Source organism: Lathamus discolor, chromosome 19, assembly GCF_037157495.1.
Source record: "Lathamus discolor isolate bLatDis1 chromosome 19, bLatDis1.hap1, whole genome shotgun sequence".
In the NCBI taxonomy this organism is placed as follows: Eukaryota; Metazoa; Chordata; class Aves; order Psittaciformes; family Psittacidae; genus Lathamus; species Lathamus discolor.
Window position 1 is genome coordinate 5,634,354 of NC_088902.1, and position 19,098 is coordinate 5,653,451.

The 19,098-nt window shown below is 50.5% G+C and overlaps 2 protein-coding genes across 2 annotated transcripts; one reads left to right on the top strand and one right to left on the bottom strand.

The window, feature by feature from the left end:
• The first annotated feature begins 1,348 nt into the window (after positions 1-1,348).
• Positions 1,349-10,849, top strand: LOC136023599 (omega-hydroxyceramide transacylase-like). The gene is made up of 8 exons (XM_065698192.1): positions 1,349-1,631; positions 2,558-2,778; positions 3,423-3,488; positions 4,643-4,852; positions 4,935-4,995; positions 5,508-5,726; positions 8,525-8,611; positions 10,200-10,849. Exons 1-7 carry the CDS (start codon positions 1,436-1,438, stop codon positions 8,596-8,598), a joined length of 1,047 nt encoding a protein of 348 aa, XP_065554264.1. The 5' UTR covers positions 1,349-1,435; the 3' UTR covers positions 8,599-8,611; positions 10,200-10,849.
• Positions 10,625-18,968, bottom strand: LOC136023832 (omega-hydroxyceramide transacylase-like). The gene is made up of 6 exons (XM_065698744.1): positions 18,767-18,968; positions 15,215-15,447; positions 12,110-12,175; positions 11,321-11,533; positions 10,910-10,970; positions 10,625-10,827 (listed from the first exon to the last, which is right to left on the bottom strand). The coding sequence occupies exons 1-6, from the start codon at positions 18,966-18,968 to the stop codon at positions 10,625-10,627; spliced, it is 978 nt and encodes a 325-aa protein (XP_065554816.1).
• Positions 18,969-19,098: the final 130 nt, after the last annotated feature.

Below are 19,098 nucleotides of genomic sequence, written 5' to 3' on the forward strand. Positions count from 1 at the left end.
ATGGGAGATTCAAGTCAGATCTAAGGCAGAAGCTGTTCCCTGTGAGGGTGCTGAGGCGCTGGCACAGGGTGCCCAGAGAAGCTGTGGCTGCCCCATCCCTGGCAGTGCTCAAGGCCAGGTTGGACACAGGGGCTTGGAGCAAGCTGCTCCAGTGGAAGGGGTCCCTGCCCGTGGCAGGGGTTGGAGCTGGAGGAGCTTTAAGGTCCCTGCCAGCACAAACCTGGCTCAGATTCTATGACTCCTCTCTTGAGTCCTTAATTTTTCTTTGTTCTTTTCTCCCTTGCAGTTCAGCAGTGGGATCTGCAATGCTCATGCAAGGTTTGTGCAAGGAGCTTAGTGTCCTGGCTTCTGGGTAGAGCAGGGTGGTGACATTCACTGCTCCCATGTGCAACTGGGGCTGGATTAACACCAGTGCTCGGAAAAACTTGCCTGGATCAGGACTGCATCCAGACACAAAGCTCACCCAGCACTGCCTGCAAGAGGAAGAGAAGCATCTCCTAGGCGGGTTTGGAAGCCTTTTTAGCTGAAGACACCGGGTAGATTTCCATGTCCAAGTTCTTGCTGTTACAGCTGCTTGTGCTTGCCCAGCTTTCAGTGCAGCTTTGCCCTATAGTGATTTCCCAATGTCTCACCTAGCTGCAAGCCTAAGAAGGCTTTGCGTTTCTGGCTGGATAATCAATAGATCACTGTGTTTATCTGACTTCTTTTCCCACCTCTTGACTTCTTTATTGACCTGTTGCTCTACTGCAACCTCAGCCATTTAAGAGGCAGATTAAGCCACAAGTTGTTACCTGGACTCTCGTTTTTTACTCTTTTGTAAGCAAACTCAACCCTGAAATTGTGAAACACCTTGGCTGGAGTTTTTTTTAATAACCCCAACACCTTCTCCACTCCCTGGGACGGGGTTTGGTAACCTGGTACAAATGGGGCAAGACAGTTTTGAGCAGCATCATGCAAGACTCTTGTATCCCAGGGAATATTTACTGATTCCTACCTCCCAAGAGGCTGGAAACAGGCTGGGACCTCAGGGTGCCACTGGGTACCCACCAGCACGGAGAAGCAACTTTTTGCTCTGGAGAACTCACTCCAGAGGCCTTGCTGACCTCCCTTGGGCTGCTTCCCAACACTCCAGTGTGATGTGGAATGTCCACATGGCCTGGAGCCTTTACCCACTGCACAGCTTAGAAACATATCGCAATGGTGTCATTTGATTTCAGTGAGTGGCCTTAGGAATTAAGGTGTCACGTCATCCCCTCCTGCCCACTGTTTCAGAGGAAGGGTGACTTAGAGATCAGAGAGATATAAGACAGCAAGAGTGTGGTCAGAAACAGAAGCAGGGTGGGAAAAGCCACAGCACAGTATAGAAAAAAGCCTTCCAAACCTGTTATGGACAGCAGCTTTCTTGTGGCTTGAGTGCTTGGTGATAGCAGAGGGGATGAAGAGGAATGGAAACGAGAGAAAACCTTTCTCTATCCTGTTTCGAGGCTGTAGTACCTTGCTAGTATATGAAACTGGAGTGTTAGCTGCTTTGAAGGAATTGTCACCCAACATGCTGGAATCTGCATCCAAGATATATGGGGCTTCTTCAGGATCACTTATAGCTACATTTGGGTTGTGTGGCTGTGATTTAGGTAAGGACTCTGCACTTCCATTTGTTCTTCTATGTTTAAAGAGATCAAATGTCTGGAAACTTTGGAGCTGCAAAAGATCTGGCTTGGGTTTTCTTTAACTATCCTTTATATGTGGTGAATTCCTCAGAATTTCACTTCATTTACTTCTTTAAGAGTGGGAAATATGGATAAATTAACCCATGAGAAAATAGACTGGATAGAGATATTAAATAAGTCAGTGCATCTTATTAGTTTGAATTAATGGTAAGCATATTTAATATAAGAAACAGAAGTGCCCTCCTTAATGACGCTTTTGCAGTTATTGGTAGATTCCCAAAACACAGAGGGGAAAGAAAATACATAAAGGGGCATAAATGCAGAGCCAAGAGGAAGAAAGATGACTGAGATTCCCATCAAACTTCTCCTATATTGCCAGAAAACTTTTAAGATATCTTGTGGAGGAAATGGAGAGAAATGGGAAGAGAGAAAATGCTTCTGCTTCCTGTAGTATTGAAGGTCCTTGGAAAATCTTGGCCCATTCGTGAGAACTTCAGTCCTAACGGAAATAAGGGCTTTATACGAGCATTCACCAGCATAGAATCACGGGCTGGTTTGGGTTGGAAGGGACCTTAAAGCTCCTCCAGCTCCAACCCCTGCCACAGGCAGGGACCCCTTCCACTGGAGCAGCTTGCTCCAAGCCCCTGTGTCCAACCTGGCCTTGAGCACTGCCAGGGATGGGGCAGCCACAGCTTCTCTGGGCACCCTGTGCCAGCGCCTCAGCACCCTCACAGGGAAGAGCTTCTGCCTAAGAGCCAACCTGAACTTCCCCTGTTTAAATTTGAACCCATTAAATGGTAAAATACCTCTTGGCCAGGTGGAAGGGCAGCACAGAAAGTACATAAATAACAATATAAGGTCTGTGGAATGACTGCTTTGCTTTGCTTTAGAAAAGATGAGGATGCGCTTCTACAATGATTTGAAAACCTCTTTCTGGGGTTTTCATCTTGGAAGAAGAGTCATTAACATGGTAAAGGAGATTTTAGATGACCTCCTGCCCCCGAACGCTCACCAGCTCGTGGCTGGGAGGCTGCACGTCATCGTTACCCGCATGCGTGACTGCAGGAGCGTGCTGGTGTCAGAGTTTGCCTCCAGGGAGGAACTCATCCAGGTGAGAGCAGCCACAGCCACCCCATGAGGGCAGCTGAAATCATAGCCACTGTAAAAATCAGCCCTTTCGATTATCTACAGGGCCTGAGTATGCAGAGAGCACAATGAGCCATTCCACAGGTTACCTGCCTCCTTCTCCAGTCCCGGTTGTGGGTATCAGACATGGTCTGGTCCGCAATAGTTAGTGGTGCCAGATAACCCAGCTGTGCCGCCATTCCCAAAGGAACACATGTGCCACCATTCCCAAAGGAACCATCCCAAAGGCAACAGGTTTTCATGGCCTTCTGCTCACAGAATCACAGAATCCCAAGGGTTGGAAGGGACCTTAAAAGATCATCCAGTCCAACCCCACTGCAAAAGCCTAGAGTACATCACAAAACCTAGATTACATCACACAGGTACTTGTCCAGGCGGGCCTTGAATATCTCCAATGCAGGAGACTCCACAACCCCCCTGGGCAACCTGTTCCAATGCTCTGTCACTCTCACAGTAAAAAAGTTTTTCCTGATGTTCACATGGAACCTCCTATGCTCCAGTTTACACCCATTGCCCCTTGTCCTCTCACTGGACATCACTGAAAAAAACCTAGCTCCATCATCCTGACACTCACCCTTTACACCTCTGTGCTTTCTGTCTCACCCACAGGTCCTGCTTTGCAGCTGCTTCATCCCTTTCTATTTTGGACTTTTACCTCCTATGTACCGTGGGGTGGTGAGTAGCCTTATGGTTTGGAGACACTATCAGGCCAAGGGCCGATCTAGACCATGTCCTTTGTCCAGTGGTGGAATCAAGCACGTCTGTAGCTGTGTTTACCACCGAAGTTGCTTAGTGCTGTGTTCACACAGTGTCTGCAGAGGGAAGAAGTGAACTCAGGTGCTCCACAATGTGACCTCAGTGCAGAACTGACCTGCTCACAGAACTACTTATCCTCATCTCAACTCCTTTCTGCTGCATTTTCCACCAGTTTCATTGAACACTAATTCTATTGCTGGAAAGGAGGAGGTGGTGGTGTAGACCTGGATCTTGTGGGTCAGTGGTGAGGGCTGGTGCCTGGAAGGGGATCTCTGTAGCCCCAGTGCTTCGGTCGAGTTTGGGCCTAGGTGGAGAAGAAACCCCAAATGATGCACATGTGGAGAAGGACTTGGGGGTGTTGGCTGATGAGAAACTGAACTTCAGTGTTTGCTCACAGCCCAGAACCCCCTGCGTGCTGGGCTGCATCCCCAGGGCATGAGCAGCAGGGCAGGGAGGGGATTCTGCCCCTTTAACGCACTGTCGTGAGACCCCACCTGCAGCACTGTGTGCAGTTCTCGTGTGCTCAGCATAAGAAGGACATGGAGCTGTTGGAGCAAGTCCAGAGGAGGCCAAGAGGATGCTCAGGGGCTGGAGCACCTCCTGTATGGAGCCAGGCTGAGAACATTGGGGCTGCTCAGCCTGGAGAAGAGAAGCTGCGTGGAGACCTCAGAGCAGCTTCCAGTGTCTGAAGGGGGCTACAAGGATGCTGGAGAGGGACTCTTCATCAGGGACTGGAGTGACAGGACAAGGGGTGATGGGTTCAGAATGAAACAGGGGAAGTTCAGGTTGGATCTAAGGCAGAAGCTGTTCCCTGTGAGGGTGCTGAGGCGCTGGCACAGGGTGCCCAGGGAAGCTGTGGCTGCCCCATCCCTGGCAGTGCTCAAGGCCAGGTTGGACACAGGGGCTTGGAACAAGCTGCTCCAGTGGAAGGGGTCCCTGCCCGTGGCAGGGGTTGGAACTGGTTGAGCTTTAAGGTCCCTTCCAACCCAAACCAGTCTGGGATTCTATGCTCTAGCACATCACTCTTCTCCCTAGAAGGAGGAAGGCTCAGGGTTCCTTGTTTTCTCTCCTAGCGCTATGTGGACGGGGAAATCGGGATGTGGCGCTCGAACTTCGTGTCCCGGGCAACCATCACTGTGTCTGCCTTTGCTGGTGAATACGACATCTGTCCCAAAGACTGCTCCACCGCCTTCCTCACCTTCCAGTTCTCTGATAGTGTTTTACAGATCTCCAATAGAAACTTCAGCCGTTTTCTGTATATTTTCTACTGTCCTACACAACAAGTGAGCTGCTTCTACAGGTCCCCAGAGCCATAAAACCCCTATAGCTGGCCCATCTGCCCTGACTGCCACCTCACCCTTGCAGGTTCTGGACCAGTATTATGCCTGTGGCTACCAGGACACAGCCTCCTACCTAAAAAGACTGAGTAAGTGCTTGGGAGTGAGGAGCAGGCAGGTCGGGTGCTTCTCAGTATTGGTTTGCTGACAGAAGGTAAGAGATGCTGCCAGTGCACCTAGGGTGACCAGGGCAGAGAGATCCCAGCATCCCTGGCATTGCCAGGATACCCTTGAGTCCCGTCCTCTATGCTGCACCTCCTGTAGCTCCCTGTTCACCCCTTCCCCTCTGATGGTGTTAGGTCCCCTCTTCTCTTCCACTCTTGGTATGATAGAGCTTTGCAGGGAATGCAGGTCCCCAGGACCTAGAGAGAAGCATAGGTTCAGGTGCCCCATGTGATGTTAGGCTGATAACCTACTGGTGCACAAAGCACCAATGTTTGGTGACTCCTGACCCAGAAACCCAACTCAGATCAGCCATGCACTGTGGGCATCAGTCCCCCTGTTTTCCAGTACACCCTGGTCAAACTGATCAATGCTTTCCATTGCTGGAGACCTAGTAGTTGAGCAACAAGCAGTGAGAGCTGGGTTATTTTCCCACCAGATGAATTCGGTATCAATTACCTTGATGAGGACTTTATGCTTCCATTCACCAACGAATCGTGTCAGAAAGGTGAAGAGACCTTGCACTGGAAGCCAGGAACAAGAGTACTTCACTCCAGAGCCACAGACCCTGAGGATGACACAGAAGAGAGCCCAGGGACCAGCCGGGCAGCAGATGAAGTGGAAGAGGAAGGCCCCCACCACCTCCACCATCAGAAAGGTAGAGGACCAGCACTTCTTTATCCCATTGGTTTTCATTGGCTAAATGACACTTGCCCAGGGCTCTCACTGACAAAAGAGGCTGGATGGGGTTTTGCAGGCTCCAGTAATGAGAACATGAGGAATGTGAGAGGGTCCCCTCTTGGGTCATTGGTCATTAGTAAAGCCTCATGTTGAGCTTGTTTTGGGTGGACTGAGGACTTAGAGTGTGGCCAGGTTAGAAGGGCTCTTTGGAGAAGCAGCTCTTTCTATGAAGAAAGACTTTTCTTTACCATGTAAGGTAGGAACAGGTTCTACCTACACATGATTTCGTTAAGGGTGAGGGAAGGAGCAGTGTCTCAATGCTCAGAGCTGGGTTTCTACTGAGTAGCTCGATGTGCAGCCTCATGTAAACACCAAAGGGCAAGAAAAGCTCATTCGAGCTGCAGGCTGACCTCTACCTGTGTCATTCTTAAGCAACGTGAGGCAGGTTTAAATCCCAAACTTCTCATTTTCTGCAATCCTCTGCAAAATAATGCCCTCTCCCATTTCAGCTGTGACACGGAAACCCGGTGAGCCCTCAGCACTTTAGATTCCAGTTTGTCTTGTTACTAGGAGCACGCAGAGCAGCCTGTGCGGAGTACAGCATTTCTTTCCATTTTATTATTTAGTTTCTTTTTCAGTCTTCCAGCATTTCAGAATTTGTGAACTCAGGAAAAGAGTTTTTCCAACATGGTGATGCTTTAAAATGTTGCCCCATAAACAAAAGGTGAAAAAAGACCCAAATGCTGTTGTGCTATACCTAGGAGGACCACACCAAATAAGGAACATCAAGGAGAAAGAACAGGACTAGTACAACTCCAGATCTAGACATAAAAGCTTGAAATACATAAAATGAAAGCAAAGAAGATATTTCCATTGAGAACAGACAACTCTATGGGACCCACACTAGAAATGCAGGGCACAGTCTTAGGCTGTGGTTTGCTCTCAGGCTTGGTTTTAAAGGCTTCATCAGTCTGAACTGCATGGAGCTTTTGAAAGCAACACAGCAGAAACCAGGTTCCTTCGGAGGCTGGGCAGGCTCTGGGCTATCAGGAGTCTCAGTCGCTGGTTTGCAGCTTGGCTGCAACGTTTTTCACCAACCTAAGGTCACCTGTGGAAGGAATTGAGACTCCTTTGTTTGCCCAGAGAGCAAGCAAAGGTTAAGTCAGGGCTCCTGGTCTCCAGTGGAGAAGCACATCAGATTTTTCAGTTCTGGGAAGGTAAAACCGTGATGATCCAGGCCAGGAAAAGGCTGGTTTGCTGTTTGTCTGCACTATACTAGAATAGCATTGATGTTACCAAATAATCAAAGGTGTAAACCTGTGAATAAGTCACACAAGTCTTCCTGAATAGGTGAGAACATCTCCAAAGAGTTACTGCTGTAGCAGAGCCTGCACACCAGTGGGGCTCAGGCTGCGAGAGCTGGGCTGGTTTAGCCTGTGGAAGAGAAGGCTCCTTAAGAGGAGACCTTAGAGCAGCTCCAGTGCTTAAAGGGGCTGCAGGAAACCTGGAGAGGGGCTTGGGACAAGGGCCTGTAGGGACAGGCCAAGGGGAATGGCTTGAACCTGCCCGAGGGGAGACTGAGATGAGCTCTTAGGCAGAAGCTGTTCCCTGTGAGGGTGCTGAGGCGCTGGCACAGGGTGCCCAGAGAAGCTGTGGCTGCCCCATCCCTGGCAGTGCTCAAGGCCAGGTTGGACACAGGGGCTTGGAGCAAGCTGCTCCAGTGGAAGGGGTCCCTGCCCGTGGCAGGGGTTGGAGCTGGAGGAGCTTTAAGGCCCCTTCAACCCAAACCAGGCTGGGATTTAATGACTTGAACAGGGATTGTGGAACTGCCTGCGGCTGACTGAAATGGTTGTGTCCTGCCTGGGGGTGATGGTGCTGGCTAGGAAGACCAGGGGCCTGGCAGAGGGGTGGTTGCAGAAGCAGGGGGTCTGCCTAGGAGGAAAAGCATTTTGCAGTATGAGCAAAAGCAGATGATGGGCTGCCTGGCCCCTCTCCTGCCCAGGGAGCAGGGGGTGTCTCTGTGCCCCCTCTGGTTTGATCTCTGGCAGTTCACAGCCTGGTTTTGAGCAGCCCAGCTTTGCCTGCAGAGCTTGAGAGAGGCAAATCCAGCCAGGACTTCCAGGAAGGGAGGCAGGAGCAGGTTTTCATGGACCCAATGCAAAACAAGCATCCAGATTTCTTTCAGCAAGCTCATTGCAGAGCAAATATTCCCAGGTCATTGATTTCAGTCAGAGATAGCAGAACATGCTGTATTAATCTTTTGCTGAGTATTCATCATTAACTCTGAATGTGTTAACACCAACATAACCTTCGGCAATTCCCCACATTCACGCCTGCAGTCTCCAGAGCACTTTGGATGAAACTTCCCTGTTTCACTTCCCTTTGTGCAGTGAAACAAGCTGCTCATTCAAATCAACAGCTTGTGCTGTTGTGCACTGTTCGTTGCCCATGGGGAACCAACAAAAAGATTCAATTGGGATAAAGCCAATCCATTAGCTACTGATGTATAAAGTGTATTTGGAATGAGGAAGAGTGATGCCAATTCATGGGCAAAGCAGTGGTGCCAATTCATTCTCCATGCAGACCAGCAATATGAGGTGTGTTTGCCTGGATCATACTGTTTGTAGCAGCAAGTTACAGAAAGTTGTGTGAAAAGAACTAATGTATGTGTAAAATGTCAGCTCTCCTGGTGCAGCAGGAGATGAACTCTGCGAGACTGCGCTGCTTTGAAGTAAGGGGAGGTTAATCTTGATGCTTCTCCATCCTTCTCCACAGCTGCACATTCAGAGGGGTCCAAATGTGTGCCTACCTCCCCCAAGCAGGAGCAGCCAACCTCCAAGGGTGTATGAAGCTCAAGAATAGGTAATTGGTAAAATAACTTCGGGGAACTGGGCAAAAAATAGTTCCTGCCAGTGTGATGCTCCCTAAAGCGTCTCCCTCCCTCTGTTTTCTGCTTCTCTGCAAGTTTTGGAGTGGGAGGAAATCACTTGAAATGGGACATTTCCTGCAAATGCCTGTCCTGTAATCTGCATGAAAGCAGGGGGAGGGATGCTGCTGGTGAGCAGCAGCTGAGGTGGCTGGTGAAGCTGGTGGCTGGGCTGTACACACATGCAGGTGAGGATGCTCAGTCTGCCCTGCACAAGCTGTGGTTGGGCCGCAGATGCAGCGCTGCGGTGCTTTTCCTCCAGTCATCATGACAAAACAAGTCAGGCCTGGGCAGGGAGACTGTGGCAGCAGCACTGGGAATGGAATCAGCCGATTTCCCCCGGTGGAAAAAGAAAACCAACACCACACTCCCCAAAACTCCGTAACGATCCAAGCTGCTGTGTGGAATGAGCTCCGGAGTCACCCACCGCTTCCCAGGGCAGCAGAACCACCGCATCAGAGCCCCCCAGGGCCCATCCAGGCTGGTTGCCTAAGGGAACAAGCTGGCGGTTAGTTGGGTGCTGGTGGATGAACCAACAGGAAGAAGTAGTCCCAGGGATGTTGGATACCAAAGGGCGTTTTCCCTAGCTGAGGAGTTGTGTCACTGGGTGAAATCATCCTGTGCAAGCCTCCTCACCAGCTGCATGTGAAGTAACTTGCAAGCAGGTTTTGGGGAGGTATGGTTTAAAGTTATCTGTGTGGCAAGTTAAATGCCTTAAATCCTTGAGAGTTTAGTGCTGAAACATCACTCAGGCTCTTGGTGAACATGCCTGATGTCCTGCTAGGACAGAGCCCAGCAGATAAATGCTTTGGAACAGGAACACATTGCTGTAGGGAAGTGGCACTAAGCTGGTTTATGGTTCCTTTGAGATATCACTAAATAATATCAGAGGGATAGGGGAAATAGCTACTTTTAATATGGGATAGCCAGGATTTGGAGTTTTTAGTCACACTCAGCATCAGTGACCCATGGCTGAGGTTCCCCAGGGTTTCCCTGCTCTCCCTGCTGAGGGTCTGCATCCCCTGAGCACCTCACCTCTTGGCTGTGGCTTTCTTGGACAAACCAGGCACCACGGTTTGGAAGAGCTTCTGGAACCATTTTACCATGGAGCTGATACCATCCAGCAGCCCCCACAGCTTCCCCAGCCTGCAAACCCAAAGTAAACAGGCTGAGTTTGATGACCACTCAATGCAGCCACCAGCGGAGGGTGTTACTGGCAAATGCACGTTGTGATGCTCCTTTTCATACCCAAGCAATCCTGTGGTGTTCCTGTTAGCCATACCCCCTGAGAGCTTGCCTTCAAGGAATACCAAACCCTCCTGTGGAGTAAGGGGATGCTGCTAAGCATGTTGATGCAGCAGATGTGCCTTGGTCCTTAGAAAACAAGGGATTCACCATCAGCCCACACTGTCCCAGAGGCTGCCCCATGTGTTTCCACCATCTGAAAGATGCTGCAGTCCATTGCATGCTCCAATCCAAGGGATGCTGGCTGCCTCATGCTAACCCTGCACTGTGTCCCCGCAGCTATCTCAGCACTGCTGAAGCCACAACCCCTGGTTCCTGTATCACTTTCAGCTTCAATGCCTCTATCAAGATGTTCTTACCCCTTCCTGAAGAAGGCTGGAAGCCTGTAAGGTTGTAACAGGACCTTTGACAACGGATCCTGAAGTCCAGAGAGATGCTCCTTCCTCCACATACCCAAGCCTGTACCCATGGATGACAACAGAGAAGTAAATAAAGACCAGGAACTAGAAATAGCCCAGTAAATGCAATAATTCCTCTTGTCCAGCAACTCTTGCTGCATCTCAGCCTGTAGGTACTGAAGCCCAGGCTTGAATCCAGCTTGAGCTGCTCTTACAAAGCTTCTTTATAAGAGCAGCTACGGCAGATACAGGAATATTTCCTATAATAACAAACTCAGTAATGTCTTTAAGGTAATACTGCACCTCTCAAAGATTGCAGCAGCCCTCAGAGGCCCCGAAACCCAGGATGAGCACCCCAAATCTTCTACCTGGCAAGAAGCAAGGAGCTGGGCACTGTGTTTCCATTTTGCATAGGCCAGTGCATGTCCTTTTGGATGGGGCAAAGTCATTCTTCCCACATGAGCTGGCAAAGCGGAAATTCCCATTGCAGTAGTTAAAGCCAAAGGCATCTGTGGGACACAAAAGAGAGGGATGGGGTTTGCATGTGTGTTGTGTGTCTAGGCCAGCCTTCAGGTCCTGGCTATCACTTACTGTTCCTGTACAGGAAAAGGGCAGTGTCCTGGTACCCTTGGGAGAAGATGTCATTCAAGACCTGCAAGGAGAAACACTTGAGGTCACTAAAGAGCTTTCCTTCCAGGCACTGACAGGATCTGCCCAGCTGTGGAGGGTTGGGGTGGCCCGTTTGGAAAGCAACAACCACAGGCTGGCTTCCAATAACCAAAGCTGTAGTCCTTTGCAAGTTATTAAACCAGGGTGGACCCCATTCCAGTTTGGCCACCCATCAGCAGTGCCCACCAAATAAATGCACTGCAAAACCAATAGGTACTGCACCCTCCATGTGAGATCTGATTGACTACTGATGGAGATGGAGCTGAACCTCAAAGCTTGGGAAGGCAAGTCCAGTATCAGTTTGTTTTAACCAAAACAAAGCTGCTGGCTTACCATGGTGCTGGGTGGAAAGAGAGCATAGCTAATCCTGCAGAGGTTTTCTATCGAGATCTGAATGCTGCCATTGAAGATCTGGAAGCAGAAGAAGATGGCAGGACAATCCCTCGGGCAGATATCGAGCTCTCCTGTGAATGGGGACACGGTGATCACAGGTTCTTCCAAGCTGGAAACAGGCTGCAGACCAGTGAATCCTCCATCCACGTATCGCTGAGGGGGGAAGAGCAGAGGAGGGTTTGCTCTGGGGGTGGCTATGGTGTGTGAGTGAGGGCAGTGTCACTGAGAGGAAAGTAGGCAAAGGCAACACCTCCTGCCACAAGCCGGTCCCAGCATGTCCTCTCTCTTCCCACCTGCAAATGCATCTCTTCCTACCCCTTGCTCTTCACCTTGGCCTCTGCCAGCTCCTTCTGCTGCCCTGCCTATGGCACCCAGTGGCTCCTCGACCAGACGCTGTGATCCACAGCAATTGTTAGAACAGAAATACAGTTATTTTGATTCACAAAGCTTTGTGAAGTTGTTTTGGCAGTCATTGGCCAACTCAAACATCACTGAATTTAGAGTGTCATATAGATTTCAAGTCCTGAGCTCAAGCAGTTGGGCTCCTGAATTTAATATTCCACCCAGCTATCATCAGGATGGGATGAAGAACAGGCTAGAAGGCTCTATCATCATCCATTAACTAAGCAGCATCCTAGGCTGATATATCCCTCTCTGCTCAAGGGAACGTAAAGTTAAACCCAAGAATATACTGCTGAGACAATAAGTTTTACATGAAATAGCACTCACCACACCTCGGTAGGATGGAGGGATGAAGCCACAGTAGATGGGAAGAAAGCAGCTGCAGAGGAGAGCCTGGGGGATGAGAGGGGTTGCAGAAGTAAATGGTCCTGTCAGAGTTGTCCTGGACAAAAGCTGTTGACATGATGCCCACAAAACCAGGCTTGACCTGGCTGTCGGTGCCACCTGGATTTAGCACTTGACTGTGTCAAGAAGAAAGGTGTCAATGAAGAGGAAACACCCCTCTTGAGAAGGGCAAAGCGCTTCAGTTTGTCATGTTTTGAGCTGCCAGCAACATTACAGATGTATAATTTATATATCACCGTCCAAAAGTGCACTTTGACAGCGGCAAGGTGAAGCTTTGGGGTCATTTTTCATGTTTGAGGGGTTTTGGACAGTACCAAGACACCTTCTCAGCGCATTTTCATTCTGCTGGGATTTGTCCATGATAAAGCCACTGCTGGGCCGTTCACAGCCATTTTCTACCAATCTCATGACCTGGGAATAAGCATCCTATGCTCCTGGGTTGATGTAGGGCAGGCACCAGAGGGTGAACTCCAACATATCACAGAATCACACAGAATCCCAAGGGTTGGAAGGGACCTCGAAAGATCATCTAGTCCAACCCCCCTGCAAGAGCAGGGTAACCTACAGTACATCACACAGGAACTTGTCCAGGCGGGCCTTGAATATCTCCAGTGTAGGAGACTCCACAACCCCCCTGGGCAACCTGTTCCAGTGCTCTGTCACTCTTACAGTAAAGAAGTTCTTCCTGATGTTAACGTGGAACTTCCTATGCTCCAGTTTACACCCATTGCCCCTTGTCCTATCACTGGATATCACTGAAAAAAGCCTAGCTCCATCATCCTGACACCTACCCTTTACATATTTGTAAACATTGATGAGGTCACCCCTCAGTCTCCTCTTTTGCAAGCTAAAGAGACCCAGCTCCCTCAGCCTCTCCTCATAAGGGAGATGTTCCACTCCCTTAATCATCTTTGTGGCTCTGCGCTGGACTCCTTCAAGCAATTCCCTGTCCTTCTTGAACAGAGGGGCCCAGAACTGGACGCAATATTCCAGATGCGGCCTCACCAAGGCTGAGTAGAGGGGGAGGAGAACCTCTCTTGACCTACTAACCACTCCCTTTCTAATGCACCCTAAGATGCCATTTGCCTTCTTGGCCACAAGAGCACATTGCTGGCTCATGGTCATCCTCCTATCCACCAGGACCCCCAGGTCCCTTTCCCCTTCGCTACTTTCCAGCAGGTCAACCCCCAACCTGTACTGGTACATGGGGTTGTTCTTCCCCAGATGCAAGACTCTACACTTGCCCTTGTTAAATTTCATCAAGTTTCTCCCCGCCCAACTCTCCAGCCTGTCCAGGTCTCGCTGAATGGCAGCACAGTCCTCTGGTGTGTCAGCCACTCCTCCCAGTTTTGTGTCATCAGCAAACTTGCTGAGGGTGCACTCAGTTCCCTCATCCAGGTCATTGATGAAAATATTAAACAGCACCGGTCCCAGCACCGACCCCTGAGGAACTCCACTAGTCACAGACCTCCAGCTAGATTCTGCGCCATTGACCACAACTCTCTGCCTTCTTCCTTTCAACCAGTTCTCGATCCACCTCACTACTTGATCGTCAAGCCCACACTTCCTTAGCTTATCTATGAGGATGCTGTGGGAGACAGTATCAAATGCCTTACTGAAATCAAGAAAAACCACATCTACCACTCTACCATCATCCCTCCACCTAGTCACTTCCTCATAGAAGGCTATAAGGTTGGTCATACATGACTTCCCCCTCATAAAACCATGTTGGCTGTTCTTAATGACCCCCTCATCCTTGATATGCCTAGTGATGGAGTCAAGAATAAGTTGTTCCATCATCTTTCCAGGGATGGAGGTAAGGCTGACCGGTCTATAATTACCCGGGTCCTCCTTCTTGCCCTTCTTATAGATTGGTGTGACCTTTGCCATGCGCCAATCCTCAGGCACCTCGCCCGTTTCCCACGACTTACCAAAGATGATGGAAAGTGGCCTAGCAATGACCTCCGCCAGCTCCCTCAGCACCCGTGGGTGCATTCCATCCGGACCCATCGATTTACAGATGTCCAGATTGCATAGCTGATCCCTAACCCAATCCTCATCTACCAAAGCAAACTCCTCCTTTGTCCTGACTCCTTCTGGGGCTATAGAAATCCGGGGCCCTCGGGGAGAGTCTGCAGGAGTAAAGACAGAGGCAAAGAAGGCATTCAGCACCTCTGCCTTCTTTATATCCTCTGTCTCCAGGGTACCCACTTCGTTCAGCAGTGGGCCTATATTGCCTCTTGTTTTAGTTTTATTTGCTATGTATTTGAAGAAGCCCTTTCTATTGTCTTTAACCCGACTAGCAAGATTGAGTTCCAAGGAGGCCTTAGCTGTCCTAATTGCCTCCCTACATCCTCTAACAACTGTCCTATATTCCTCCCAAGCGGCCAGCCCCTCCTTCCATAATCCATAGATTCTCCTTTTCCACTTGAGTTTGCCCAGCAGCTCCTTGTTTAACCACGCCGGTCTCCTAGATCCCTTACTTGACTTCCTACTCATTGGGACGCTCCGATCCTGAGCTTGGAAGGGATCCAGGGACTTGCCATCCTCTACTGTCTCCCTGGGATGAACAAGTCCACGACTTCATGGTCTGTTAGGGATTTACTCTGGGGTTTTTTTCTCCAGCAGCTCATTTACTGGTTAATCTGCTGCTTGTTTGGCACCACAGACACTTTGTCCAGCTTTTCCTCCCAGGGAAGTGCTGAGGCAAGGAGGAAAATCACTGCCAAAGGACTTCCCTGAGGAAAGACCTGTCCAGAAAGCTGAGAGGTCATGTTAGTATTAACAGCTCTGCAAAGACTCATTGGCACTTCCTAGAGCTGGCCAACACAGCAGCAGCTTTTTGAAGCTGGGAATAAACCTGCTTTCTGGACATAACAGCATCTTCAACCCTCCCTTCAAGCCTCATGGGGCTCACTGTGGTGCGACCATGACACCCTGGTACCTTCCCATCTTGGATGTTTAAGTACCTCCACCCTAAGCAGTAGGTAGAGATCTTCCTACAGTACCCAAGGAAGGTCCCTTTACCTGGATGAGCTCCTCTTTCGAGCTGAACTCCGAGGCCATGACATTCTGGCCATCCACCACCCGCGTGAGGGAGATGTGCAGCCGCCCCGAAGCCAGTTGGTAGGAGTTCTCTGGTAGCATCCTCTGCAGAACAGCCTTGATATTTGCCAGCAAACTGCACTTGGGAGAGAGGGGGCCCAGGATGGTTTCCCTGGCCTCCTTTGCCATGGCAAAGAAAAATTCCTTTAGGTCATCTAACACAGAGGTGGGAGGGAAAGATAGAGAGAAAGTTAGGATCTGCTGCCCAAGCAGTTGTGAATTTTATCCTATTTTTAACACTCCCCACAAATAGAGCCTTTTGCATAATACTGCTGCTACAAGGACGACATTGTGGAGAAGAGAAAGGGGAGGTTGTCCTCAGAGAGCAATGTATTACTGAGCACAGCCTCAGTGGTGAAATTCCATCTGCACCAGAGGTGGTTGCTCAAGAAGAGCCTGGCCAGGGATTAAGGAAAGGCTCCAAAGAGGCCAGGGAAGAGGTAGGTGCACAACACATTCCTGCCTTCCACCTCCACGTGGCAGTGCCAGGCTCCACAGTGGGCTTCACATGGGCAGCTGGGACAACCCAAAGGTGAGGACAAGGGGCACACCACTGGTGACCTCCCAGCCAGTGTTAACAGTCATTACCTGTGTCTGCACATCCCAGAAGCTGGATTAAAGGAGCAGAGCTGCAGAGCCATGGCCAAGAGCTCAGGAGACACCAGTTTGAGAGGCTGCATCATGATGGGGGGAAGAGGGGTGCAGCAAAGACGGTGGCCAGCCTGGCCCTGGGGAACTCATTTGGGGGAACTGTAGCAACAGGACAAGGGGTGATGGGTTCAAAGTGGAACAGGGGAAGTTCAGGTTGGATCTAAGGCAGAAGCTGTTCCCTGTGAGGGTGCTGAGGCGCTGGCACAGGGTGCCCAGAGAAGCTGTGGCTGCCCCATCCCTGGCAGTGCTCAAGGCCAGGTTGGACACAGGGGCTTGGAGCAAGCTGCTCCAGTGGAAGGGGTCCCTGCCCGTGGCAGGGGTTGGAGCTGGAGGAGCTTTAAGGTCCCTTCAACCCAAACCAGGCTGGGATTCTGTGAGTGTCCCATGCTGGGCAGTTAAACTCTTGCAGAAGAAACCTCATCAGGCTCTGCAGTGCTGCAAAGAGCCATTCTTACACCTGGGTGGCCATGGCACAAAGCCGTGGGCTTGTCTTTGTAGGGGCAAAGGTGTTCAGTCTGTCTCGTGAGGCTGCTTTAAAAGCACAGACAGACAGATTAGATGGAGTGTCCTCAAGTCAGCTGGAGCACCACAGGTATTAAGAGGGGTTATAAACATCTGAGCGGATGGTCAGGCCATGTGGGGTGATGATTACTGCACGGTGGGTTTACACGGGGTCATCAGGGTACTGAAAGAGCCAGAGACACCGCAGGTGGGTGATGCACCCACCGGGCACTGCCTGGTGCCCTGCGTCCTGGAACTGGGAAAACTGCCCCCAGGCTGGTGGGCAGGAGGTGAGAGCTCACCCCAGCTTTGGGGGCTTTGGCTCTGGACAGGGCTTTGACTCAGGCTGGGTGGAATGACCCTGGCATGTAACGCCGTGACCATCCCTGCCTGCAGCAGCTTGCTGGTGACAAGCAGGAGATGAGCTGTGGGGTGGCAGGGGACAGCCTGGCTCAGAGAGCTGAGAGCCACTTAACTTGGGCTGCGGTGCACACGACCACAGCCACCCTATGGAACACCCCATCAGGAGCCAAACGTACCTTTAACCCTCTTTTCCCCCATCCTCTCAATGGGAATTTGACGGACTTTGTGCCACACTCATTTTCCCTATTAGAAACCAAACCAGAGTCACCACTGAACAAAAGGTCTTTTCTTCTCCTGGGGAAGATATTTTCGGCACAAGATCATCTCAGCACCTCCAAGTAGATGGTGCCACCACCCCCAGTGAAGCAGACGCCCATTTCAGCACCAGTGCCCACAGAGAGAGCAGTTACCAGACTGAGTCATACCTGGTGGAGACCCCAGCACCATCCAGTTACACCGGGATGAGGAATCAGAGAGGAAAGCTTTGGGGCCCCTGCTAATTTGTAGACGGGTTCATATACGCAGAAAGGTTCTTTTCTGCTTTGTCTAAATACATTTGCCAAAGTTCTGATTTATTTGGGCTCCAGCAGAGGTTCCAGGAACTGGTTGTTTCCTCTCTGCTTCCTCCATCGTTATTTGGACCCTAAACCCCTAAATGTCCCCATTGCTTGACACAGGGCTTGGATCAGCTTTCAAAGACTTAAGTCTTGTGTGCACTTGTTTACACATGGACACTAATTGGAAATATGGGAGAATGTGATTATTAAAAGTGGATTAACTGCTCTGAATTAATTCTAGAACTTAATGACTGGGGGGGGCTGTTCCTACATTGTCTGAAGAAATTCAGAATAAAACCTCTTTTGCAGCAATAAGAGAAACCTCAGCCCCAGGCTGGACCGAGCGCTGCTGTTCCCTGGGCATGTCATAGAATCACAGGATCATGAAATGGTTTGGGTTGGATGGAACCTTAAGATCACCCAGCTCCAACCCCTGCCACAGGCAGGGACCCCTTCCACTGGAGCAGCTTGCTCCAAGCCCCTGTGTCCAACCTGGCCTTGAGCACTGCCAGGGATGGGGCAGCCACAGCTTCTCTGGGCACCCTGTGCCAGCGCCTCAGCACCCTCACAGGGAACAGCTTCTGCCTAAGAGCTCATCTAATGTCCTTCTGATGAGCCCTTGATCTTTAATCCCAGGGGAAAGGTGCTTGGCTATAGAGAAACAGGAATCATGCCTCATCTTCCCTTGTGCTGAGAAGGTTGAGTGGGATAACACAAAGCAACGTGCAGACAAGGCTTTCAGCTCTATAGATACCTGTTTGACTACCACGTGTGTCCTTTTGTAGCTAAGGATGCCAAGGGACCTGATACATAGGGGACACAGGGGCTTTACATGGTTGTCCAGAGAAGCTGTGGCTGCCCCATCCCTGGCAGTGCTCAAGCCCAGGTTGCACACAGGGGCTTGGAGCAAGCTGCTCCAGTGGAAGGGGTCCCTGCCCGTGGCAGGGGTTGGACCTGGAGGAGCTTTAAGGTCCCTCCTGACACAAACCAGTCCATGAGTGTATGATGCCCACCCATCACAGCCATATGCACTTGTCTAGGAACACTTCTCAGCACTCCTTAGACATCATAGCAGAGGAAAAGATCTGCTCCTTCAGCAGGAGCAGGGAAATGAAGCAATAAAATGCAGATGCATCCAGATTTACCCATGCAGTATCTGCCTGACCATCTGAGACAGATAACATTCAGACAGCAATAACCAGCTTTTTCAGCTTGCACCACCCAAAATTGCTCCAGGGTTTCTGCTAAAGTGGCAACATATGCAGGTTTCTTTTATGCCTTATGAGTGGCATGAGTCCCACCAGGATCATGTCCCCACTGCTGCTGCTGTTTTAAGGCTTCTCTGTTTCTATTCTGGAATAAACCCCCCAAAACAAGGAAACCTGGACAATCACTGCCTTACCGAGGCCAATGCCGCACACCACGGCCGCGGCGATGAGCGAGCCGGCAGATGATCCATAGACCTTGCAAGCGGATTTGAGGAGTTCGGGAGCCAGCTCCAGGAGGGACTGAACCACCCCAACCTGGTACAGGGCAAGAAAGCCACTGCCCGAAAAGGAGAGTGAGAAAGGGGTGCTCAAACCCCGGAGATCCTCCTCAGCCATCTCGAGATCCCGTCTCAGGTTGTCCTTTATCACCCGCTGAACCTCAAGCTGTCTTCTCCTCTGCTTCCTCCAGGCTCATCTCTGGCTGCACAGGAGACCGTGAGATGGATTTTCTACCTCCCTCTATGAC

Coding starts and splice junctions, on each gene's coding strand:
- LOC136023599 (XM_065698192.1), top strand. CDS start 1,436: ATGAAGAGGAATGGAAACGAGAGAAAACCTTTCTCTATCCTGTTTCGA. Junction 3,489..4,642: donor CTCCTATGTACCGTGGGGTG/GTGAGTAGCCTT, acceptor TTTCTCTCCTAG/CGCTATGTGGACGGGGAAAT. Junction 5,727..8,524: donor CCACCTCCACCATCAGAAAG/GTAGAGGACCAG, acceptor CCTTCTCCACAG/CTGCACATTCAGAGGGGTCC.
- LOC136023832 (XM_065698744.1), bottom strand. CDS start 18,968: ATGGCTGAGGAGGATCTCCGGGGTTTGAGCACCCCTTTCTCACTCTCC. Junction 15,448..18,766: donor GGTGTGCGGCATTGGCCTCG/GTAAGGCAGTGA, acceptor CCTCTGTGTTAG/ATGACCTAAAGGAATTTTTC. Junction 10,971..11,320: donor TCTTTCCACCCAGCACCATG/GTAAGCCAGCAG, acceptor TTCTCCTTGCAG/GTCTTGAATGACATCTTCTC.